Source organism: Geospiza fortis, unplaced genomic scaffold (assembly GCF_000277835.1).
Source record: "Geospiza fortis unplaced genomic scaffold, GeoFor_1.0 scaffold204, whole genome shotgun sequence".
NCBI lineage: Eukaryota > Metazoa > Chordata > Aves > Passeriformes > Thraupidae > Geospiza > Geospiza fortis.
The window spans coordinates 214,016-239,079 of record NW_005054505.1 but is presented as its reverse complement, the minus strand read 5'-3'; the positions used below and the strand labels follow the sequence as shown (position 1 = coordinate 239,079).

Here is a 25,064-nt window from a genome sequence, read left to right as displayed (position 1 = left end):
TTATTTCTACAGAAAAATGTTGTGTATGTTCCTGCTTTTGTTTTCAAACATGTCTCTGAGACAATAAAAACCCTCCTGCATTCTTCTTATATCACATATATATATTTCTCCTCTACTCTGATTTCCCATAATTGTCCACTTACGACTTTCTCCTCAAGTTCTAGACAAAGGCTAAGCAGAGTAATTCCAAAAATTTATTTCCAACACACAAAATATTTATAAAGATTGCTTGTTGGAAGTAATTTACAGTGCTGCATTGCTTTCTGGAATGATGTGAAACATGACTGCTTTCTTAAACAATAATTTGTCAAACGGAGTGCATAAAGCAGACAAAGTATCTCACTGGTGAACATTGACTATGCAGTTCCTTCACTACCAGTTGAACTTCCAGTTTAAAGCTCATGCTTTTAAAGTCAGAATTAGCTCTTTTAATGGGTGAAATATCCTAAATATTGCCTTTAAATCATCTTGCACTTTTGATGTATTATTCAACTTTTTTCACAATCAGTCTTAGTAAAACACTGTTCCAGTTTTTACTGCATATGAGACTAACCTTGCTTCAGCCCAACCACCTGTTGGCTGAACCAACACTATCAATCAGATAGTACTCCCAGATGTCCTTGAACAATCTTCTTCTTTCAATTAGAAAAGAAAAATTAAATCTTATATTTGTGTGTGGACTTCAGTGCTGGCTGATGCTCTTCTTCATATTTTTTTCCTTTTTTTCCCCATGATGTAGACTAGTAGATTTAACTATAGAGAAGGTTATTTTTTAAAACTTTATAATTAAAAGTCACATCACCCTCTTAATAAAATACTCTTCCATTGTTTCAATAAAAGCATTATTTTGTGGAATATAATTGTAATGCGTAGATTTATTAGCACACAGAAATATTTAAATCACTTTTTCACAAGAAGATTTAATTTAATTAAGCTTAAAACTTTAAGATTTGTTAGTCTGTAAAGAGTATGCTTTGAATACATATATATATATATGAACATTCAGAATTCAGTAAAAGTTAAGTTATTGCATTTAAAAATTTATTTAAAATTAATTGAAACAAAATTTTTTGATACATTGGTAATTTTATCTGAACCTGTCTCCTACCTTAGAGAAAAGTGTCAAAAATATACATATAAATTTAAATAAATATATAAATATAAAACAATTCCAATTATTTTTTCAGTATCCTGAGGAAAGCTCATGGTTATTCTAAGATGCTTTTAATCATGCTAATATTGCTGTTGTTTTTTTATTTAATGAGTAAAAAGGTGACAGAGAAGTAGTAATTTTTCAAGTTTATAATTCCATACCAGTTACAAATCTTCCTTAGTTTTATCTGTTAACCTTCATATATGTGCACAGCTCTAACCAACTTGAAAAAGGAGAAAGAAATCATATAAAATTGAGTTACTTGCTCAAGGCCTTTAGCTGAAGTTATTTTAAAGATATTTAACATTTTAGCCATTTTAGCTGTTAGTGAGAGATGAAAACATACTGTTTGCATTGTTATGCCTTATAAGATGTGTGATCCTCTTCATCTTTCCCTCAGTCCACCCATGTTGCTTGAAAGAGCTTTCACAGGGGGCAAAATGAGGCCTGCCTTGCTCTTTTGTTATCCATAACAGTTTTAAATGTGACTGTGAGCAAAAATCTCCCATGATCACCTTTGTATCCAAGGGTTTTGAATCTTCTGAGGAGAGATATTCTTGCTGCTGTCTTTCTCTTCTGGATCAATGGTGACCTTGGGTGCGAGTCCACATCTGGCTGAACATGAGTCAGCAGTGAGCTCAGTTGGCCAAGAAGGCCAGTGTCATCCTAGATCAATTATAATGTGGCCAGCAGGACCTGGGCAGTGTTTGTCCTCCTGTACTCAGCACTGGTGAGCCATACCTTGAATCTTGTGTTCAGTTCTGGGCCACTCACTGCAGGAAAGATTTTGAGGTGCTGGAGCATGTCCAGAGAAAGGCATGGAGCAGGTGAAGGAGCTGGAGCACAAGGAGCTCCTTGTAAGGAGCAGCTGAGGGAGGTAAGGGTGTTTAGCCTGGGGAAAAGGAGTCTCAGGAGTGACCTTATTGCTCTCTACAAATACCTGAAAGGAGGCTGTAGAAAGGTAGGGATCACCCTCTCAAGCATCTAGTGATAGGAGAGGACACAGCTTCAAGCTGCACCAGGTGAGGCTCAGGTTTGCTGTCAGGAGGAATTTGTTCACAGAAGGGTTGTCAAGCATTGGAACAGGTCGTGCAGGGAGGTGGTGGAGTCACCATGTCTGGAGGTGTTTGAGAAAAAACTTCACGTGGCACTTAGTGCCATAGTCTAGCTGACAAGGCGATGATGAAAGATTGGAGATGATGACCTTTAGAGGCCTTTTCCAACCTAAATGAGTCTGTGATTCTGCCACCTCCATTGCCTTTCCTTAGCATGCGTTCAGATGCCACAAACCAAACTTGTGTAATTATACATACTTAAGGCTGAGCTCTTAAACAAGACTTACCTGCATAACCCAGGTTCAAATGTATTTCAGCTGGTTTACAACATGTGGTTCTAACATTTTCAGTCATTGTAAGGATTATCTAATTATAACAGCAATCCCACTTCCTTCACTGCTATTGCTTATGAAGTAATAGGCAATTCAGAAGAAGGAGTATATGATCTGACCCAGTGTATTCCAAGATCTTGTAAGCTAAAAAAAGGTAATATGAGACAAAAAGGGTTTTTACAGAAAAGGAAATTAATGATCATGATGATAGTCCTGACAGATGGTCAGGGGAAGTTGAGAAGATAGGACTAGAAGTGTTATTTAAGGGGAAATGAGACTTTTAGGGTTTTTTTTGAGACAGACTGATATTAAAATAGTTATTGGGAAAAAAATATGCAAAGAGTCTCAGATTGGGAATAAACACTTCTTTCTGTGTCAGGCTGAATAGTGAAAGTGAAAAGAAACATACAATGTGTGTTAAAAGGCATCTTCTTTTTGATGGACCCTGATAATGGGATTCTGCTATCTGTAACTCAGGAATGCTACTCTGTTGGAGTGCAGCACAGGAAAATATACCTGCATATACACTACCTACATTAGACTTCTTTTTATAAATATTCATCCAGAAGCACAAAAACTAAATTTGTTCAATCTTATAACTCCTAATTCTGTAGGTACTGTGGTTTGAACTCTGAAATTTCTCTTCCTGTGGCTAGCTCAGTGAGACAGAATAGAGCATTAAGTAGGATAGCTTTCATGTTTTCTTATTCCTAATAGCTGCAGATACTTTAGAGTTAGATTAACTTGTCTTTTTTTTTCTGAAGACTAAGCAATTCAGTTTGCATATATGAACAGCGTGGAGAAAAGGAGAAGAAGGGAGGGAAACAAAATAAATTTTCAGAAGGGACTATGGGAGTTCTCATGAATGAAACAGATCATTGCTGCTCCTTGGATCATCACCAGAAATTTACATTTTTATTCCCATAAAGCAGGAGGTATATTGCAAGGCAGTGTAAGGTTTTCCTAGGGCATTTTAATGCTTTTACATCTTTCTTTCTGCATCATATTTGCTTAGTTGTTCAGGGACCTAGAACTGAGAGCCACAGAAGCAGAGGAAAAAGACATGCTGTTTATCTGACTTGCAGTCAGTTGGTAAAAGGTTTGGAACTGTTTCTATTATGAGTATATTTGTGAGTCTGAGGCTGGTTCAACCAGCATCCATCTCTGTGAATTTTCTTAGGTAAAAAGAACTCAAACAAAAAAAAGCCGTTTGCACTCATGGATGCTGCATAAAATCCTACAGAGGCATAAGACTGTAGTTGAAAGTGTAAAACACACAATTTAGACAAGTAGTTCAGCTCTTAAGCAACACTGACCAATTACTTTGACCAATTACTTTGTAGGTATCCAGAAAATTTCCAAAAATCAATTCTGGAACATGACAGAATTGTCATCAAAGAGCGCCAATGTGACTGCAATAGGTAGTCATGTAAGAGCACTTGGCTACTGTAGCAAAAAACAGAACTTAGGTGAACTCTTTATTCTAAAAACAGAGTGAAAAACAGGTGAAACTGCTAAAGTTTTATCAGGCTTGACATGGAATTGTTGGTATTTGTGAGGATTCCATATAAAGTGAAAGGTCAAGACATATTTGAAACTCAGTCCTAACTGAAAATATTTGCCACTTGCTGTAAACCTGGCTCAACTTTCTGGTTGTGATGAGAAATTCAAACAATTTTGTCACTCAGTTAAATCCTAGATACTACATTGAAAGAGAGGTTTTTATGGTTTTTTTTGATAGGAAGCCTGTGTAAGTCAGCAAATTGTCATATATTCTTATCTTCTCAAGGTGACTTGCATAACTTTTTTTCCTTTGCTTTGACCATAAAAATGAAGAAATAAAATATTTTGTGTGCCATTAGGGCACAGTTGGGGCTAAGCTGACCCTTATTCTACTTCCTCCAGAGTAAGACAAATTAAGAGGAAAGTGTTATAATTGCTCTAATAAGCCAAACACTCTTAGGACATATTCAAGCCACCCAAGAACAATAGTAATATATATATGGTCATGTGAACTGCATTGCTTCTTATGTTTTGGATTATTAGCAGGAAAATTCATTTCCCTCTTGAGCACACAGGGAATTTTTTTTTCTCTTGGAACACACAGGGGCTTGGACTTCCACCATGTAAGCAGTCAGAAAACATGCAGTAGTATTTTAATCTCTGGTACTAGATGCCCACTCAGTACCTCAGATTTGAAGAAACTCAAACTAACAGCCCAAATATTTGGCTCCTTACAAAGGAAGCAGAACCTGCTGTCTGAAGAGCTGGGAAGAAATTCTGACTTCACTGAAGTCAGTGACAAACAAACATGTGCTTTGGTACCTAGAAATGACATGCGTTCTGTGTATGAACAGAAGAAATGTTGTTCTATGTGATAGTTATGTAGCCTTTCTTTAATTTGACGCTGCTACAAATTTCCTTAGTGAAGGGAAAAAAGAATCAAATCAATGCAAAATCCAGTTTCCCAGGCTTTGAAGCAGTTTTATGTAAGTAGATATTTAATTTACAGTTATTATTGCAAGCTGATGAGCTAATTAATATTCTAAAAATTAATGCCAAATAGCCATCAAGAGCACCATTTTACTTTAAACTTGTCTGTTAGGGAAGTGGTACTTTCATGTGTTTCAATTCACGTTTTCAATTCTTAGAGAAGTAAAGAGGGAGGTCAGCAGAACTGCTACCTTGGGCTTCCATGGAGTAGGTTATAGGCCTTTCAGCCTGACTTTGGTGCCAGGGAAGGTCATGGAGCAGATCATCCTGAGTGTCATCCTGTGGCACATGCACAGGGGATCAGGCCCAGCCAGCATGGCTTTATGAAAGGATTCACCTGCTGGACCAACCTCATCTAATGCCAAGGCTACCCACTCAGTGAATGAGGGAAAGGCTGCAGATGCTGTCTACCTGAACTTTGGTAAAGCCTTTGACGCTGTTTTCCACATCATTTTCCAGGCAAAATTGGCTGGTTTGATAGGTGCACCCTTTGCTGGATAAAAAAAAAATACTGGTGGCTGAGCCCAGAGAGTTATGGTGAACAGAATTGAATCTGGCTAGCAGATAGTCACTAGCAGTGTTCCCCAGGGCTCAGCATTGGAGCCAGTTCTGCTTAATATCCTAATCAATGATCTGGACAGGGGCATTGAGTGCACCCTCAGTCAGTTCACAAATGACACCAAGTTGGATGGAAGTGGTTATCTGCTGGAGGGTAGAAGGACTCTGCATTGGGCTCTGAACAGGCTGAATTGGTGGATTGAGGACAAGTATAGGAGGTTCTACAAGGTGAAATGATGAGTCCTGCACTTGGGTCACAACAACCACATGCAGTGCTAGAGGGCTGGGGAAGAGTGGATGTAAAACAACCCAGCAGAAAAGGACTGGAGAATGCTCATCAACAGTAGTTGAACATGAGCCAGCTATGCCCAGGCAGCCAGAAAAGCCAATGGAATCCTTGCTTGTACCCACAATAGTATGGTCAGCAGGACTGGGTAGTGATTTTCCCCCTGTGCTTGGCACTGGTAAGGCCACATTTCAAATCCTGTGTTCAGTTTTGGGCCTCTCACAAAAAAGACATTCAAGTGCTGGAGGATGTCCAAAGAAGGGCAACAAAGCTGGGAAAAGGTCTGCAACAGAAGATTTTTGAGGAGTGGCTGAGGGAGCTCAGGTTGTTTAGCCTGGAGAAAAGGAGGACCAGAGACACCTTATCACTCTGAAAGGAGGTTGTAGCCAGAAGGGGGTCAGTCTGTTTCCCCAGGTAGCAAGTGACAGAATGAGTGATATCATCCTCAAGTTGCACTGGTGAGATTTATATTGGATATTAGTCAAAATTTCTTCACTAAAATGGTTGTCAAGCTTTGGAAAAGGCTACAGGGGGAAGTGATTGAATCACCATCCCTGGAAGTATTTAAAATATTTGTGGTCGTCCTTATGGACATGGTTTAGTGGTGGACTTGGTAGTGCTGCGGGTGGACTTGAGGGTCTTAAAAGTATTTTTCAACCTAACTGATTCTATGATTATATTCTATGGATTGAACTATTACTATAAATAGTAAACTAGACCTTTTTATTTTTTTTTAGGAGTCCTTCTTTTCTCTTATTTGATCTGTCTGTTTTTCTGGGGAGTGATTAATTTACCTGTAATGAGGAACGAAAGGGAAAAAACAGGAGGTGGGAGGGTAGGTGTGCATTCTCTTCCTCTTCTCTGGACTCATCATGCTCTCTCCTATCTTCTCTCTCCTTTTTATCTGTTAATCTTATTACCTATCTTACTTCTTTTTCATGCCTTCATTAATAAGTGATATTTATACTTCCCTTGCTAACATATGCGTTTTCCCCCCTATCATTTCATTTTTTCCTGCCATTGTCCAAAGTTGTAAATTCACTTCCTGTTCTCTAATCTGTTTCTCTTCCTGTCATCACTTTATTTCAAGCCTGCTCCATGCCCTTCCTCAGCATTTTAAAGTGCATAATTTTCTCCCCTCTTCTCGTCTTCTTTTAAAGTGTTAATACCATATTCATGCAGCAGGGGTGTTCAAGGTGGAGACAGGGATAGCGAGGAAGGAAAGAAGGAGGCTTTTATCCCCACAGAGTGACAAAGCAGAAGGTTATCTCCAAATGTATGTTGTTGTACCTGAAGTCTCTCTTCTTCCTGGGACCAGTATGGTAGAGAAGCACACTGTGGAAACGCTGAACATACAGTCCATCAGCAGTTTACACTGTTGCTTTTAGCTGTGGGCCATTCTGGCATTATAAAGGAAAGATGGAGCTATGTCAAGCTAATTCTTAACACATAGTAGTTTACTTTCAGACCTAATAAACCATGAATTGTTTGCTTTGTGTCTTGCAACCTAAAAAGTATTACTACCTTAAAATTTGTGTTCTTTTCTAATGGGAAGAAAAATAGGGGGCATAGCAGGAAGGTCAAGAAAGAGTTTAAAGAGGAAAGAGGGCAATTAATAGAAGCAAAACATTATTTCTCTTGCTGAAAGTATATTTAAGAAGGGGAATATATCACAATAATCAACCAGGTTTTTTGCCTTCAGCCTGTCTGAGGCCATGTGGTTTGGAGATCTGATCACTAGTCCGAAAAGGAAAGGCTGTTTGCAAGATTTCCGGGGTGTTTTTTCCTGGAAAAGGTGAGAGGACAAAAGCAGAAATCTATGACGTACACTTTATGCCTTGTAAGGAAAGTATTCATCTGTCTATCTGCCTCTCTTTCTCTCTCTTTCTTTCTTTCTACATGCATATATATAGAGATCCATATGTTTCAAGCTGTCACAAAATTGATTTGGAGGCAGATTTTTCTTTCATGTACTGCTCTGAAGATTAGGTTAAAAATTCAATATATGGCTTAAACCAATTGAATTGTGTTTTCTTATTTGTTTGCTCTTTTACATTCACTGTTCAGTATTTTATGGAGTTTTGCATGGTATTTCCATCAGTAATAACAGTTCTGACTGCTTGGAGACAGAACAATGCCGAAGCAGAAGATAGTGTTTGAAAATGCAAACAGCATTTTGTAACAATCATGCTTGCTTAATACAACCCACAACATTTTGGTGTATACAGAATCTGTGGAATTTTAAAATAATTTCTAAACTCATATTTTGGGTGAGCATGAGTAGCTAGCTCTTTGTTGTATAAATAAGTCATTATTTTCTCATTTGTGTTTGTGCTGTCTTCCAGTACTCTTGTTTTCTTTAATAGTGTGAACTTTGGTTCTGCTTCTATTTAGAAATGCTGCTTCCATTCAATTTTCTTTCCAACAGGTTCATTGGGCAGTACTTTTCCCATTTTTATTATATTCTGTGGGGTTTTATAAGTTTTTTTTCTTTTTTTTTTTTGGTGTGTAATTAAAACAATTTTCTGATTAAATTGACTATTAATAGCCATTATTTACATTAATTTGCACTTGTAATAGCATCGCTAGAGGGCAGTATTGATTAAATTAGGCACACTAGTGCTCTTTGGAAACTTAACTGCAGAAAAGCCTCCCGTACAAACATCTTTGCATTTTTAATACATGGTCATAGCTTTCAAGTCCATTTTTCATTGCATCCTGAACATAAAAAGTAAAAGTAATCTTAATCACCATGTATATTTGGCATTGTTATTTGTAACTTTAATGTGTGTAAAAGAACATTCTGTGATTTTTACGAGAAGGAATATGCATGAAACTTAGTAGAAATTAGATGGCATTGAAGTTATTGTAAGCTATATATTATTAGAAATAATTATTAAAGCATAAAGTTTTTATAATAAAATATATGCTTTTTAATATGTTTTTTCTCAGGGAAAATGCTGTGCAAAATAAATATCTTCTAATTCATTAACTGTCTCCTTGAAAAACCTCAGTACAGTATATTTAGTGATAATGGACAGCAAAGACAAGCAGAATTGTAAATTAAAACACTGACTCATTTGTTCTTATTGATTTACAGGTCTCCTGACAAATGCAGCAACACAGAATCCTCGTAGGAGTGGTTTAGGCTCTCTGTGAGCTACTTAACTTAGTCAAGTTTCACTGCTGTTGATCATCATCTGTTATATGTCATCAACTCAACTGTCTGTTTCTCTGTATCTCATGAATGACAGCATAATTCCTCTGCATTATGAGCTAAAGTTTGTTCTACCATTCTAAGGATCACTGGACTAAGGAATATAGGAAAAGAGATATGCTTGGGCATTAGCAATACAAAAAAGTTCATGGTTAACGTTTCATCTGCGTTATACACCACTGCTGGACTTGCTGTTACCTACATGTTTCAATCTGAAGAGTCTGCTACGATGAAGAGTATCATCCCAATCAGCCTTAGAGAAGACTGTTTTGCCTATGGGAGGACACTGAGGTGCAAAAGAGAAACTCTTCTTGTGCCCTAAACTGTCTGAATTGCTTTTATTTTCTTATACTTTCAGTATTTACAATAGACCAAAGAGCAAAATCTATTTTAAAGTGGACACAATCTTACTCTTAAGAGAGTTATGTCATTAAAATGAAGGTCTCCACAAAGACATGATTCCAGCTTTCACAAAGCTGAAATGTTGTCCAGCAGAAGTCTTTATGGAAAGCTGAAGTAAAAACTAACTCAGAGACCTGCTCTTGAAATGCCATGTTCAAGAGAACATAACGGAGCACTGAGAAAAAATGACCTATGTTTGAAAAACTTGGACAAAAAGAACACAAACTGTCTACACAGCACCTTTATTCCTCTGTACTTAGATTGACTTTCTCGTACTAAAATCATTTTCCGTTTTAACCAGTTAAACATGCCTCTTCTACAGTTCCATTTTTGATAGTTAAAGTTGGATAATACAGTATTTGCAAAGAGCATGTTTGGTCATCTGTGGCCTATGTCTCATCTGATACACCATTTAGCACCAGAAAGCAAATTAAAGAGAAAACAAAAGTAACACTTGTTTGAAAGAGATCATTAAATGTATTTTGAAAAACCTAAAGTTATATATTTAACAGTTTTTATATGTTGTATATTTGTAGAAAATCCTATTTAACAATTAACGTGATAACTCTGACAGTCATGAAAAGTGGTTCAGAGTTAAGTTGTGTTTTATTACTTCAGTTGTCTCTGAAGTGACCGGTGTCGTTTGCTTTCTTCCATTGGGACATTCTGGATGTAAAGCATGACCAGAGAGGACTGTGTAGAAAAAGAAAAGAATAATGTTGTTTATATTACATAAATGCATTCAACCATTGCACTGTTGGAAGGCATTTTTTTATTTTTATTTTTATTTTTTTTGTCTTTATGTACTGATAAAAATAGAGTGTAAAATATTTTACTCATTGCTCTTCATAGCAAGGTTTTCCTTCCTTCCTTCCTTCCTTCCTTCCTTCCTTCCTTCCTTCCTTCCTTCCTTCCTTCCTTCCTTCCTTCCTTCCTTCCTTCCTTCCTTCCTTCCTTCCTTCCTTCCTTCCTTCCTTCCTTCCTTCCTTCCTTCCCTCCCTCCCTCCCTCCCTCCCTCCCTCCCTCCCTCCCTTCTTTCTCTTCCTTCTCTTCCCTACTTTTATGTAAGGGTCAGTTTGAAGCCTGTTCCTTTTTTCAGTGTTTTACCTCATTGTTAGAAAGCCCACTTTTTCAGCATTATTGATTAGTGAAAATTTAGCAAAGACAGCATAGACAAGGGAGAAATTATGATAAAACAGAAACAAAACCTTGTTCTTTTTACTGTACCTTTTGGCATATAAGTTTAGTACATACTGGTATGATACAATCAACAAGGGAGCTTAATTTCTTCCTGGCAAATGTATTACGGTTTCAAGTATACTACCTAATACTCCAATTAACTTTTAGTGTTATGCTAGTTCTATTCTACTAAAGAAAAAGAAATAGAGATTATTCAAGTGACCATAGATGAAAGATACAAAAACAAAAAGTTGATTGAAGAATTTTTTTAAAGCCTACTCCAACACTGAGGCTTATACAATTCAGTGGTTGCAGGAAAATATGAACTATGGATCATTTTGTCTTCAAGCAAAATAAATATATACAAAATTCTTATTTAATCATAGGATTTTGACCAGTATCAAAGTAGCAATTAAAGCCCAGCCACTTGTAAAGTGTTATGGACACTGACTGCACTATAAATGACCAATGTCAGGTTTAAAATGTCATGCAATAAATGATGGTAAATAGATTTACTGTACATGTAGACCTCAAGAGCCAGATCCCTCACTCTACCAACTCTCTGTTTTGATTTATTTTAAAGGGAGCTTCGTAGCCTTATTTAGTAAACACAGAAAAAATGAAAGATGTTGCATCATTTTTGTTGCTTTACAGTATTCAGTTTTGTGTTGGTTCAGCTAAATTATGAAAAATAAAGAAAATCCTTTTATAAGTGAGACTTGTTCCCTGAGCATGACGTCACCAAAGGAATTTCACCAGATGATAAGAAATGTGGGAACACAGAGAGGAAGATAGAATTGGAAATTGAGGACATGAACTGTGTTTTGAAGTTTTACCCTTCCATTTTCATGTCTTGGGTACCTTCATTTTGGTGTGTTCAGTTACAGATCATATTACAGTCATTTATTTTCAGGAAAATGGATGCTCTAAGAACAAGAGGATCTAAGAATGGACATCTGAAATATTTACATCTAGAATCATACAGTCCAATCAGTTCTGAATATGCAACCTTATGTCTTTGTTTTCTAATTACATTAAATACTTAAAAAAGGGTAGATGTACATGGTTATAAGGTCTACTCTGGATGAGAACTATCAAAGAAAAAAGATTCTGATTACTCTTCAGAGGTGCGTTCTAGTTTCTGAGTCTCTTGTGTACAACAGACACTTCAAGGCACTTAAAATGTGTTTCGTGCTTTTCCGTCCTCCCCCAGAATGTATAGTTTTAAACAAACAAAATATACTGGCTGCCTTTGTCACTGTGAATTACTACTCTAAGAGCAGTGGTGAAATGTTTCTCTCTCAGGAACAATATGTTTTCAGAATATTGTGAACTTTAATTTTACAAAACTAAGTTACGTAAAAAAAATTGTTTGTTTCTGAAAGTATTTTATGTGCCTCTTCCAAAGCAGAATTTGAAACACAGAGGGTAATGTCTTATTTGAATGCTATTAAATATCCGTCATTTCTCAGCTTGCACACAAGTAACTTTTTCAAAACATGCTTGAAAAGGAACAGAATAATACATAAAAATACATAATAGACTAATAAAAACAACCTCCAGAAATGCAGTAAACCTTCAAAAATTTTTTGAAAAAAGCTTCTCTGTAGCTTTCTGTTAGCCCGGGCAAGGACACATTTAAGTACTGCTTTTAATATCTGGGATATGAAATGGAGCAAACATTAGCACACTATAGCAATCAATGTGACACATCATTCACCAATTTCATAATTATGCTTTTAGCCTTTTCTTTTTTTTTTTTCTGCCAATTCATTTCTTCTTAGCAGCAGCTCAGGTTTTATGTGGTATTCTCAATCATTCACTTGTTTACTGAAATTGTACCCATGTGCTGTTGCATAAATCTTTAAGCCAGGCAGTTACTATCTCATATAGCCTACTCATCACAATCCTGATTACTAATTAGAGTTTCGAGAAGAAAATAAAGAATTCAACACCGTGTCTGAAAAGCCTCTATAGCTATGAGGAACAGCTGAACTAGAAGGCGGTAAATGATTGGATAACAGAAAAATCATAGCACTGAATGCCTGGGGAACTGAACTAGTGGAAAGAAAAAATGAACAAGCCAGCAGTGGATGTAGCACAAGAAGCCCAGAAAAAAACCCAAAAAGCAGAAAACCACAACAAACAACAACCAACCAAACAAAAAACTAATCAACCAACCCAAAACAACAACAACAACAACAACAACAAAAAAAAACCAAACAAAAACAACAACACAAAAACCCCCCAACCAAAATTGAATTATTTATTATATTTAATCAGGGGAGAAAAAACACACCCAAAACCAGCTCTTTCATCACTTAAACCTACATATATGCAGTATCTTTTCCAATTAAAAATATACATAAGAAGGCATTTCCTTTTAAACATCTTTGTATGACATATACCAAGAATCACATATACATAAGTAACAGACAAAGACAGGAATGGCTTGACTATTTTTTTCTGACATCACAGAATTGATCCTACATTGAAGTAATGAATCTCTCACACTGGGTGTAAGCAAATAAAGATGGACAGAAAGCACAATATTCTACTTCTTTCAGACTGGGGCTTGAGAAAGGAGGTCAAGAAAGAAACTGAAGAAAAAAAACAACCAAGACCAGAGAAAAATAAAATTTTTCATTTCAGAGTATGTAGTGTTTAATAAATGCTTTTTAGTATTCAATACATGGTAGGGGAGTCAAAAGGAGTATTATTTGAAACAGGGAAATAAGAAAGGAAACATTATTTTAACTGCAGAGATGAGAATTTTACTGATAATGTGGTTGTCTTCTTTTGAGATATAAATCCCATTAAACTTAGAGCCCACAGGTAATATATAAAAGGTAATTCTGACACTGATTAAAAATAAACTAAAAACTGGGAACTAAACTAAAAAGTGGAAATGACAATAAGCCGGAATAGATAGTGACTAATAATGAGCCATTCTGTGGGAGGATTGACACAAGTTCCTGTACTGCTTCTGACTGTGAATGAAATATAAATACTGAGATTGCACAGTTTGTTAGTATCAGCAAATTACACAGATTAGTGAAGATATGGGAGGCATATGAAGACATGCAGAGACAAAATGGATCACCAAATATTAGCAGAAAATTAAAAACTGAAAATCGGGAGTGTCAATTTATCATTTCTTACACCATCAAGGTAATTGTAGCTTCAACTACGTCAAAATTTTGGCAATATGTGAAAAAGGACTTCTGCTCTTGAAATAGATACTAATGTTGGTTTCAAGCTACTCAGTCAAGGTCAAATCACTGGTTTCATGTGGTGATCCTATGTTATTTATGCCTTTTCATAGCTCCAGCAAGCCATTGGAGAACCCTTACAATATGCATCTGTAATCACAAAGCACAATGTGCTCATGGCACTGATGTCCTCCACATCTGGCGTGGACAGACCATGCCCACAATTTTCTAAGTTTGATGTTGCCAATATCAGGCTAGTGAAAGTGACACTTAAACACTATATTGTGCTGCAGTGATGCAAGGAGACCTGTGCAAATGAATTAAGTTGATTAACATATAATCAAAACCCAATTTTTCTAAAAGTATTAATAAATAGCATGCAAAGAACATCTTCAGTAAAAAACCAAACACACATGAGGACTGTTAATGTAAGAAAGAAAACAAACAAACAAACAAAACCCACACCAAAATCTAGAATGAAAAAGGAACATTTCTGCAAAGATCTTTGTTTAGGAGTAAAAACTCCAAAGGTACTTATATTAGTATAGAGTCTGACATAACAGAAGAAGCATTGTTAGCATGTACAGAGAGCACTTAACATTATCTAAGGAGCTTGAGCACTACCTCAAAACCATTGTATAAAGCACTGTGAGCTATGTCTGTCCTCCTTCACTGCACTGGAAGAAGCTGATGTATACATTTCTATGTTCCCAAGAAGAGAGGCAGATGCTTTAGTATGGGTTCTCATACAGGTATAACAGTCCACCCAACTCAGGCAGAGGCTATAATGACAGGAAAGGTTGACATCAGCTGTCAACCAGAATTTTTTACTGAATTGTAAAGGTGCTAACAAAAAGTGGGTAGTAGAAGCCTGATGTGTTTGCTAATGTGTTTGTACATTAACAGCGTGGCTGTGTTAATGTACAAACACATTGCACAAAACAGCTCACAGACTCCCAGTGGCAGTAAAGAGGGCCTTCCCAGCACAAAGACAAAAGCAAGTGCAAGCGCAAGGGTCATACATTTCTTCCTGGCATGCTATTAGCAAACAAAAATGTACATTGGTGCTTGAAGATAATTATATTTAGATTGACACAACTTAAAATTTCTGTCTCAATGAAGACATGAAACACTTGGTTTTCTCCACAGACAGATTTGCTTCTTCTCAGAACATTGAAGAGTGCAACATGAGAGTGATAATGTAACTTTCAGTTTATGCAAGACAAATCAAAGCTCTGGAGGTGAGCTCTAGAGTGGCTAAAATTCTAGCTAAGTAAATAGCAATGACCTCATTGTTCACAAGAAACTCACACCCCTGAAAATGACATGGACAGTTCTTGAGAAGAGCAAATGGCCACGTCTTTTTCTTGAGACGAAGGCTTTTCTGGGAACCTACATGTGTTGCTGTAGAGTTTTTTCCAAACCAGGAACATGTGAAAACTGTCTAAACCCAAAGACAAATACAGCAAGTTAGAGGGAACAGTTATTGTGAAATCTTTGTATTTAATTGTATGCATCAGGTTAATGTTTCCTGTACTTTATTACTTGTTCTTCATGGATTAACAAAATATCACTGGAAGAAATCTTTGTCACTGACTCCATGTCAAGGCCATTTTGTATTATTTAGATGGTGACTGTAGTCAGTCACCTTAGGCATTTTGACAAACTCAGCAAGCTTCCTCTCCTCTCCTTTTTCTCTCATTGGTTGTGCCCTGTAGTGCTGTGTAGATATACCCACTGCAATGGTAACCAGCATTCCTAAAGGAATTATTTTAAGGTTGGTCATCCAGATTTGGCTACCGGTGTGGGTTTGGCAGTGTGTGATGCAGTACCAACTGAAAGCCCAGTTTTAGCTGCCTCTAGCTGAGCACTTGGATGCCACATGGCAACTGGCCCTCAGGTTTGTTACTCTTGAGGGGATTTTGTATAGGCTACATAATATGAAACCACTGCAATTTGAATAGCTTTCTGAGATGAACAGGAATGAAAGATTTCTTCAGTATCTCTCTCCAGTTAAAAATGTTTGCTTTTTCAGAAGTCTTTTATCATTCTTTTACTGTCTTATGAAGAATTATAAGTACAAGAATTATAAGTACTATAAGTACGAAGTCTAGATAGATGCACAGTAAAGCTTGTTCACTTTCTACTTGTAAAGATGTCTTAGTCTAGAAACAAGGCAATCAGCTTGTAAAACAGCTATTTACATCCAACAATGCTTTTCTGTGCTCCAAAACCAATTCTTCCTGAAGAAAAAACTTGAACCAGAAGTAAAAATATTGCTATTCATTCCACTTTTTAAGATAATGCCTTAGCTTATATTCATAATTGAGAAGCTTCCCAAGTTTAAACATTTGGTTACTCAGTGAAATATTTCAGAGGTCTGTGTGGAATGATGCCATCTCGTGACACCTGTCATAATGATAGCTAACCTTGTTTGTTATTTTTCCAAACAAATAAAAAAGCTATAAACTGGCTTCATTAGATAATCAATGCTTAAAAGAAATATTGACATATATAAGGAGGAATATCTTGCTGAGCCTTCTAACGTTATTAATGAGAGAGGTATGTGTATGAGGACAGTCCTGCTTTCACTGTACATTAAAAAACATCCTTACAATAAGGCACACCTCTTATAGGAGTATAAAGAATGTATTCGTTTCTTAGACAGTGAGTTGGCTGCAGAGAATATTGCTGCACAGTGATCTATTGCTCAGATATAGCAAGGCTCCAAGGCAATACTCTATTGCTATTTTCATTTTACTGAAAGGTTTCCCTGACTAGAGTGCATTGACCAATATTTCAGTCCGACTATGAGCTAAACCAGCATTACTGCTGTATTGAAGTAATTAATTCAAAATATAAAAAAATAAAATAAACATACATTTATTTATTAAGAAGTCCAACAGAGAACTCTTACAGTGACAGATGACATTAGCCTATAAGCCTTTATAACTTACACGGTAATAAAATGGGGTTACGTTTTTGAATTAAATTGATAACATGACCAAATCGATTTCATTAGTGTATCTGTCATATTTGCTGTTAATGATGGCTAACAGTGGAATAGAAACTGACAACAATCCCTGAAAAACTGTGCAGATCAAAATTATATTATACTGGCATTCATGAATTTTAATAACCTTTTTTATCATGAATTTTGAACTCCCTTTTTAAATTTGAAGCTCACAAGAGAGAAGAGAATTAAACTTTCTACACCTGTCTCAGCTCCTATTATTTCTATTGTTATAAGTTAATAGGCTCAAGAATAGAAGACATTTCCACTAACTAAAACAAAAAAAAAAGGTCTTGCTTGAGAGTCTCTTGTGAGTTGTTATAGAGGAATGGATGTTCTTTGCTGCTAAAGTGTTGACATCAGAGTAATTTTTCCTGAATGACTAGAGAGCTTTAGGACACCCAAATTGCTGTTTAGAAGACTGTTTGTGGAAGATGCTATTCATATTAAAAACATTGGTACTCTAGTGTGTAGCTCCCTTTAATGATAATGGAAGTTCTGCAAAAATCTACAGGACAATATGCCTACTGCCAGGAAACATCATAACTCGCTAATTCCATTAGCAGGGCTTAAATAAGTGTGAGTTAAAAGTGGACAAGTATTGAAATGCTACACCTTGCAGCTCCATTTTAGAATATCAAAATGCTCTTATGTAATGAGACACCTTGATCCCTCTGCTACCTGAAAATGTGGTAAGATATTAAATATGTGTCAAATTAACTGAAAGACCAAATACTCTTTCCTATTTCAAAGCCCTGAATACAACATCTTTCTTGGGTTAAAATCATATGAAAATAGATAATTAAAAGGGAAAAAACCCTGTGGGATAATCTTGGCACAGGTAAATGAAAAAATTATTAGTAAAATGGTAAAGACAAAGTTATCTTAAATATATTAGATAAATGTATGTGTACATATATAGTGAAGTACACTGTGTCTGGTTTGATCTTACTGTCTTTTTTGCTCTCATAGATGTCACACTCAGGAGCTATGACAGCAACATTGGTAAAAAAAATTAAAGGTTTAGTCTGTGGAACTTATGTGGTAGAGGGAGAAATATTTAGTCTTCCATATGTGAGGGTTCTTCTGGCCTTTTGAAAATGCTGATATTTACAACAGGAGCTTTGTCTTCACATCTTCTATGGTACTGTTAACAAAAGTTGGGTACTTTTAGTGAGACACTTCCTGTACTGCACATACTATACATATATATACATATATTCATAGGCTACAGACTCTTCACAGGATCTATCTTCATGTTGACAATGAATTAAAAAATATTGCTGCTCCTGATATTCAAGGTAACTTTATTTGGATTTTATACCAAGGGGGATTAACTGGCCTGCAGCCAGATACCTACAGCCTTGCTTTCACTCCTGCTCCTCACAGCCTTGCTTTCACTCCTGCTCCTCAACAGGACAGTGGAAGAAGATGAGACAGGCACAGGGAGATAACCTATGAATTAATCTTAATAGAAAAAAAGACTGAACTTGGGAGAATTTGTCCAAGGTATCGACAATAAATTGGTGTTGATAGTAAGAAAAAAGAACAATATTTAAAAATCACCTATTCTCTCCTCTTTTTCCCAAAGTTCAACTTCACTACTTCCAAATTCCTCCTCCTTCTGTCTTCAGGAGGCACGGGGAGGATGTGGAGTGGGAGAATAGTGATGAGTCCATACAAGCCTCTTTGCTGCTCTTGCCTCCTGAGACTTTTCCTTGCTTCTGCGCAGTTACTTCCAAGGGGCTGCAGTCCTCAAGGGAGAACCAGCTCTGTGTGGGTCTGCCACATGCCACAGTTCCTTCAGACCATATCCACTGTGGTGGTTTAGGAATGGTATTCCCTAACTAATTTCTCCCACTAAAAAGCAAACCCCAAGCTTCTTGCCTTCTCCCATTCCCTCTGGTGAGAGAGGCAAAAGAGAGATCCCGAGTTGTGATAAGAATCATTTACAAGAAAACAAATGGAAGCAGAATCAATATTAATAACAAAAATATACAAAATGAGGGTGGTTTACATGCAAAAGATGCTCACTGACCAATCCAGCACCTAATGACACCTGAGAAAATGAATGAAGCGGCAGCAGACCCTCCACAGGCTGTCTTTTTCTTCTCACACTCCCCTCCTCGGAAGTGAGAATCCCTTTCTTTCTCTCCCTGGAAGTGAAGTGCGTGGTGTAGAATAACAACCTCCACACATCCGCATGGGTTCAGCCTCCACTCCCTCACAGCTACTGTGGAAAAATTCACCATCCTGACCAAAACCAGGATATCCACCTCCACCATCCCATGTGTCATCTCCCACAGGCTACAGTGTGGATATCTGCTCCAGCAGTACCTCTCCAAGGGCTGCAAGGAAACACCTGCTCCACCATGGTCTCCTCCACAGGTTGCAGGTGAATCTTATCTCTGGCACATCCTCTCCTCCTTCTTTATTGATCCGGGTGTCTGCAGGGCTGTTTCTCCCAGTGTTTTACCTCACTTTTCACTGCTATGCAGTGTTTTGACCTTTGTTAAATCTCTTTTTCCAGTGATGTTTCCAAGCTGGGTGGAGCTGGCCTATGGCAACCCTGTTCCTCCTCACTGAGGTCCCTGGCAGCTGACTTTCTTTTTCCTTGTAATTGTTTGGGCTTTTTTTAACTAATATGTTTCTTTATTAATTGCAAGGGATTTAGTCTCTAGTCCACCTAGTTTTAATAGCAACTGTCTTTAAAAACAAGACAACTTAAACCAAACAAACAAACCCCCCAAAACAACCCAAAAAACCCAAGTCAAAATTTCACTGATCCTCAAAGCCACTTAAGTCACCTAAAAAAAAATTCAAACTACAGACATAAATGTAAAAATAAGTACAGTACTGTTTCTTAACAAAGGTGATGAGGCCTGAAGGAAATTTGGAAATAAGTCAATTAGTAAAGCCAATAGAGCCTGACAAGACACCGTTCTTGACAATCTCCTGTTGGGCCAAGAAAAATTCCCTTTTCCTGAGTCTCTTTCATCTCCTTTCTCTAGGGATAATTGTATTTTTAGTGGATTAAAGAAGGAAAAGCAAATGCCTTTGACATTGTATTTATGGCTGTCTCCTGTTTGTAGCCAGCTACGGATATCTGAGGCTTTGAAATTACTTTCACAGAGCGTTGCAGGCCATGGAGAACTGTAGTGCACTTACTAATACACAACTGCACTCCATGACTTCCCAGTGGCTTGTGTTTACTGAAGAAGTGCCGCTCCATTAAGACTATTCCATTCAGACCATCTCATTGAGTTTATTTTAAGATTCAGCACTTCTGCCCATTGCTGTATCCATATGCTGAGAAGTCACTAGCAACAGGCAGTCCATAAGAGAAATGACTGGATAAACCTCTTTCGATCTTCTTCTCCACGTCCTCACCTCCTCCAAAATCCTTCCTATAACTTAGGCTCGGTGGTACTTTGGAAGGAAGGAACAGAGAAGTAGATTGCATGGCATGTGGAATGGAGTGCAATGAACAGTATTTTAAATGAAAGAAAAACAAAAGGGATTTGCTAAATCTCAATAAACTGTTTTTTTTTTGTTTTTTTTTTATTTTAAACTAGATGGCTTTGAATGGGAAGCTTTGTAACATGTGTAGCATGCTGAATTTTTTGATCTGTCCTATCATGGGGGACTGTAATCCACTTTAAAAAAAAATAAATATTGAGTTTTGATCCTCTAGTAGAAAATACTTGGAAGATCTGTCATCAGCATATTCATGCAACATCTCTTCAAAGAGTATATATATATGTATATATATATATATATATATATAAATATAAAATTATATCATAAAAAGCAGCTGACTTATTCACTAAAATGTATGTCTTCTGGCAACATAGTTGAACTTGGCAGGGACTGGTGGAGATTGTCAACTAAAGCAGGTTTCTCAGGACCTTGATCAATCCGGTTTGAGTGCTTTGAACAACGCAACCTCTCTCAGCAATTTATTCCGCTGTTTGATGATCCTACCAGTAGAAAGGAATAGTAAAAGAGAAATTGTTGTTTTAATACAGAATTTTATGTTCTTCAATTTGCCTCTTGTCCTGTTTGCCACCACTGAGAAGAGTGTACTTCATTGCTACTCTGCACCACTATCCAACAGAATGGGAAATCCAAATTGGTAATTTTAATTACATGCCCTATATTTCATTTCAGGTGTATACTTTCATGTATTTGTTTTTAACATCATTGAAGTGATGATATTTTGAGATTAACAGAGCATAACAATGTGAAGTGAACCAATATAGAATTGTCCCTGTGTGAAATCCTTGTCTCTCTGCACCAAACTCTTGAATTTAGCCTGTCTTAACAGATAGTTGGGGTCACCTGTGTGCCAGGAACTAGCATAGCACCCTGTGCCATGCAATTGCAGTTTCATAACACAGATCTCTTGCTAATAAGCCCGTCCAGAATTCAAAGCATGCAGGAGAATTATCCAGACTGCTCAGCTGCTCAGGGCTGCTGCCGTTATGGCAAATCATAGCAGCCTGTGATCAGGCTGTTGATGCGGTCTGCTGTAGGAGAGAGCTTGTTTTACAGTCAGAGAGCAGTGCCCATGTGACAACAGATCTAAGCTGAAAAACTCTGCTGGACTCCCATCAGCTTTGTGAAGGATGATTTAGTGAGGTACCACTGTGTGTGTAAAGTGGAGGGGCATGTTTTCTTGTTTGCATGGTATTGGCTTGACAGATGCTGATGCAGCGGCAACCATGGCATAACAAAAGGACACAAATCCTGACCACATTGGTGTCCTGGTAGGCTTTCATCGTCTATTCTCTGATTATGCATTCAAAAGTTCATTCTATTTTTTTTAATGTTAATTTTAAAGAAAATTTGCAATGTCACAAAAACCATGTTTCTAATGCATAAAATTCCCAATCACTCAGTTTGGCTCATATCTCAAAATATACATAGATACAGTTCAGGCCATCATTTCATGTATACTGTCACAAGATACAATAGCATTATTTACAATCTAAAACTAATTAAAGGGTATGCAGGAATGAGAAAGGGATCAATATCTAATATTTTTTTTCCATCTGCTTTCCTCATCACTGCTAACATGTCAGAGAAAGAACCAATAATTTGATCTCATGCATGTGTTCTGTTGCTTTTCCACTGACATACCCAAGGTCAGTGGAGATATAGGATGTTCTAAATTCACCATTTAGTTGCCTAATTAGCTGGTGGTCATGCGACAGCATATTCAAAAATATGACAGTAAATATAAATATAAATATAAATATAAATATAAATATAAATATAAAAAAATATGACAGTAAATATAAATATAAATATAAATATAAATATAAATATAAATATAAATATAAATATAAATGTATTTCTAATACTAACTGTGGAATATCATTAAATAAAAATACATATTTGATTTCAAGCATAGAAACTTTACCTGAATATCTGGGAAAATGCTGGACAGTTCAGATATTAAATACTTGTTGGATGTGTTTACATCAAAGACATCTAAAAGCCGTCATTTTTATAATAAATTTATATGAATGTAGTTTCACAATAAATCTAGACAAACTCCAAATCTTCCTATAATACAGCAGGGAGTTTATTGAGGAGACAGGAACATAATCTTTATTGTTCAAAAAACTTGCAGTTGACTGTCTTGAGAGTGGTAATTAAACTTTCCTTTATGTTAATGTACATTTTAGTTAGACTGAGCTCTTATCCCAATTGGGCAGAGGTTTGTGTGATTGTTTCATGATAAAATGCTATTAGGGATGACTTGTGGTCACACAGTAACAAGAAATATTACCTGCTGTAAAGTTATTTCCTCCACCTGCATGTCCTCCTGTTCCTTCAGTTTGAATGGCATCCTACTTCTAGACCGCCAATGGTTCTATTTGTTTGGTGTTAAACTCTTCACTGTTTTCAACACAAGAGAGCAAATAATTTTTGAATGAAATGCAATGTTTACTGAGAATTAAAAATGTCCCTGGAGGGCAAGAGGAATGCAAAGAAATGAAAAAATATATGGAAACCAATCGAATGTTGTAGAAGCTGGCTGACTGTGCCTAAAATGTCTAAGACTTCAGATGAATTATTCTGAAAAGGGCTGGGATTTCATTCTTCAGTTTAGACTTCCCTTGAATCATTACAACCAGAATGAAATGCTTGTCATAGTGAAGTTCTACACTGAACATGGGAGTAGCACTAAAAATGGTCTGCCAAACTTTCTGTGGTAAACAATCCATGAAAGGCAAAAGAACACAAATAAGGTGAAGATCAATATAAAAATATAGGAGTATACGGAAAATTAATCAATCTGTTTTCACAGTAACCTCATCTACCCATGAGGTTGTAATGGGTATGAAATAATAAAATGCACCATTTGACTTTATTTTCTTATAACCCTGGCCTTCAACAAAACCTTATAACAACTTATTTGCAAACCTATTTTATCCTCCATGGAGTGTTTTTACAATAATTTCAGGTGACTGAATGTTCTATTTTTAATATTTTCTACTCTTATACTGAACTCAAATCTGTAGTCTTAGAAAAGGCAAGTATGTACCCACCTTATGGTTTTTTCCCCAAATATCTATAGAACATACTGACTAAATTAATACTTTACACCCTTGGTGGAATTTTTATATGAAAAGAATAGTAGATATTGATATTTTCTAAAGTTTTGTTCCTGTTATACCTCAATTTCTGAAAATAAATAAAAATAACTCAAATAATACCACTCTGAAATAAATTGTGTTTAATTAAGCCTTTTATGGATGTAGCCTTAAATATTGTAACTGAATTAAGCTTTAAAATTTAAACACATGGAAAGAAAATTAAACATTCACACTGTTAACATAATGTGAGTGTTGATGTATCAGTGATATAAAACTGTAAGAAATAAGCAAAAATAGGAATCGCTTTGTATGACAATCATATAAAAAATTACAAGATAACAGGGAGAGAAATGTCTAATGGGAAATTACTGATAGGCAAAGTTTGTCTTACCTAAATTTATATGCCTAAAAGTTAAGCGTCTTGAGTAGGACTTTTTGCCTTGGCTTTAACTGCCTCAAGCACCAGCAACTTTTCTCAGACCTTCCATATAGTTTGTGGAGAACCCGTAAGTACTGTTGATAGTGTTCTGAGAGAAATTTACCTTATCCTAAGGGAGGCACAAGCATTTGGCCCTCTGAACAACTTATAAATCATGAACTGAATTTCTGTTGACTTACGAGAGCTTAAAAACCTATATATGTAGCTGCTTGCATTCTATATTACTGAGGCCACAATTTTCCCATAATATAAGCTGTTTATAACACTTTTAGAGCCAATAAATCAAATCCAGAAGGTAAGTTATGTATTCTAATGTAGAATATGTGCCAATGGTCAGGAACTGGATCTCTTTGTAGACAGTATACAGGAAGCATAAGTGTGTTACTGAAATCAGATATCTTGCTTGCATTATTTGTACTTCTGCATTTCAAGATTGATAGGTGAAATAAAACAGGACAATTCTCTTCTATGTTAGAGCATCTCAATTTCCACAAGTATTCACTTTGCTTTATAAACCAAAACCCTAGGATTCTGTGTTTGACTTTATAAGGTAAAACCTTATGATTCTGTGTTTGACTTTCTTAACTAGTCACCTTTAAATTGTTAAATGGATGATATAAAATCTATAAAATATAGAAAGTAATCCATGACTGTTAATTCCTACAGTGTTTGGGTTTTTTAAAGCATTGTAAGATGAAGTGTACTTTCGTACCCATGAAATTCATGAGGCACTGGGGAAGATACATTATATACATTACAATTTTATCCGTCAAGAAGTTCAATTAAAGGAGAAAAAAGGGTAGTATGCTATATAGAGATTCAGTAACTCCTTCCATTGATCTCAGAGGGGCTGTGGGTGACTGATTTGTTTAGCTTTAGGCCCACAAACCTGGGCTTTAGGATTTTTCTTTCCTTTTTTCAGTTTAAATGTTCTCGTATAAGTTTTTTCCATAGAACTCTGAAGGTGAAGGATGAATTTCTGAGCATCATGCACACATGCATGCACACACACACACACATACAAGCTCCAAGCCCAGCCTTGTGAAAATCTCTTGTTTTGTTCTTGTAAATTACTTGCAAGAATCATGGTAGGATACCTTGCAAGCTTAGAGTGTGA

General features: G+C 36.4%; 1 protein-coding gene across 4 annotated transcripts in view; it reads left to right on the top strand.

Annotated features, from left to right (window-relative positions):
• Positions 1–25,064, top strand: part of TAFA5 (TAFA chemokine like family member 5) — a 467,160-nt gene that overhangs the window by 389,619 nt on the left and 52,477 nt on the right. For 2 of the 4 annotated variants that reach the window (XM_031063459.1, XM_031063461.1), the window contains exon 4: positions 8,978–10,250. The exons of 1 other annotated variant lie outside the window; for it this stretch is intronic. In XM_031063459.1, the coding sequence (XP_030919319.1) occupies positions 8,978–8,986 (9 nt within the window). In that variant the 3' untranslated portion in view covers positions 8,987–10,250. Of the gene's footprint in view, positions 1–7,579; positions 7,673–8,977; positions 10,251–25,064 lie in introns of those variants that run through there. One more of the 4 variants, XR_004082536.1, reaches the window with a different exon arrangement.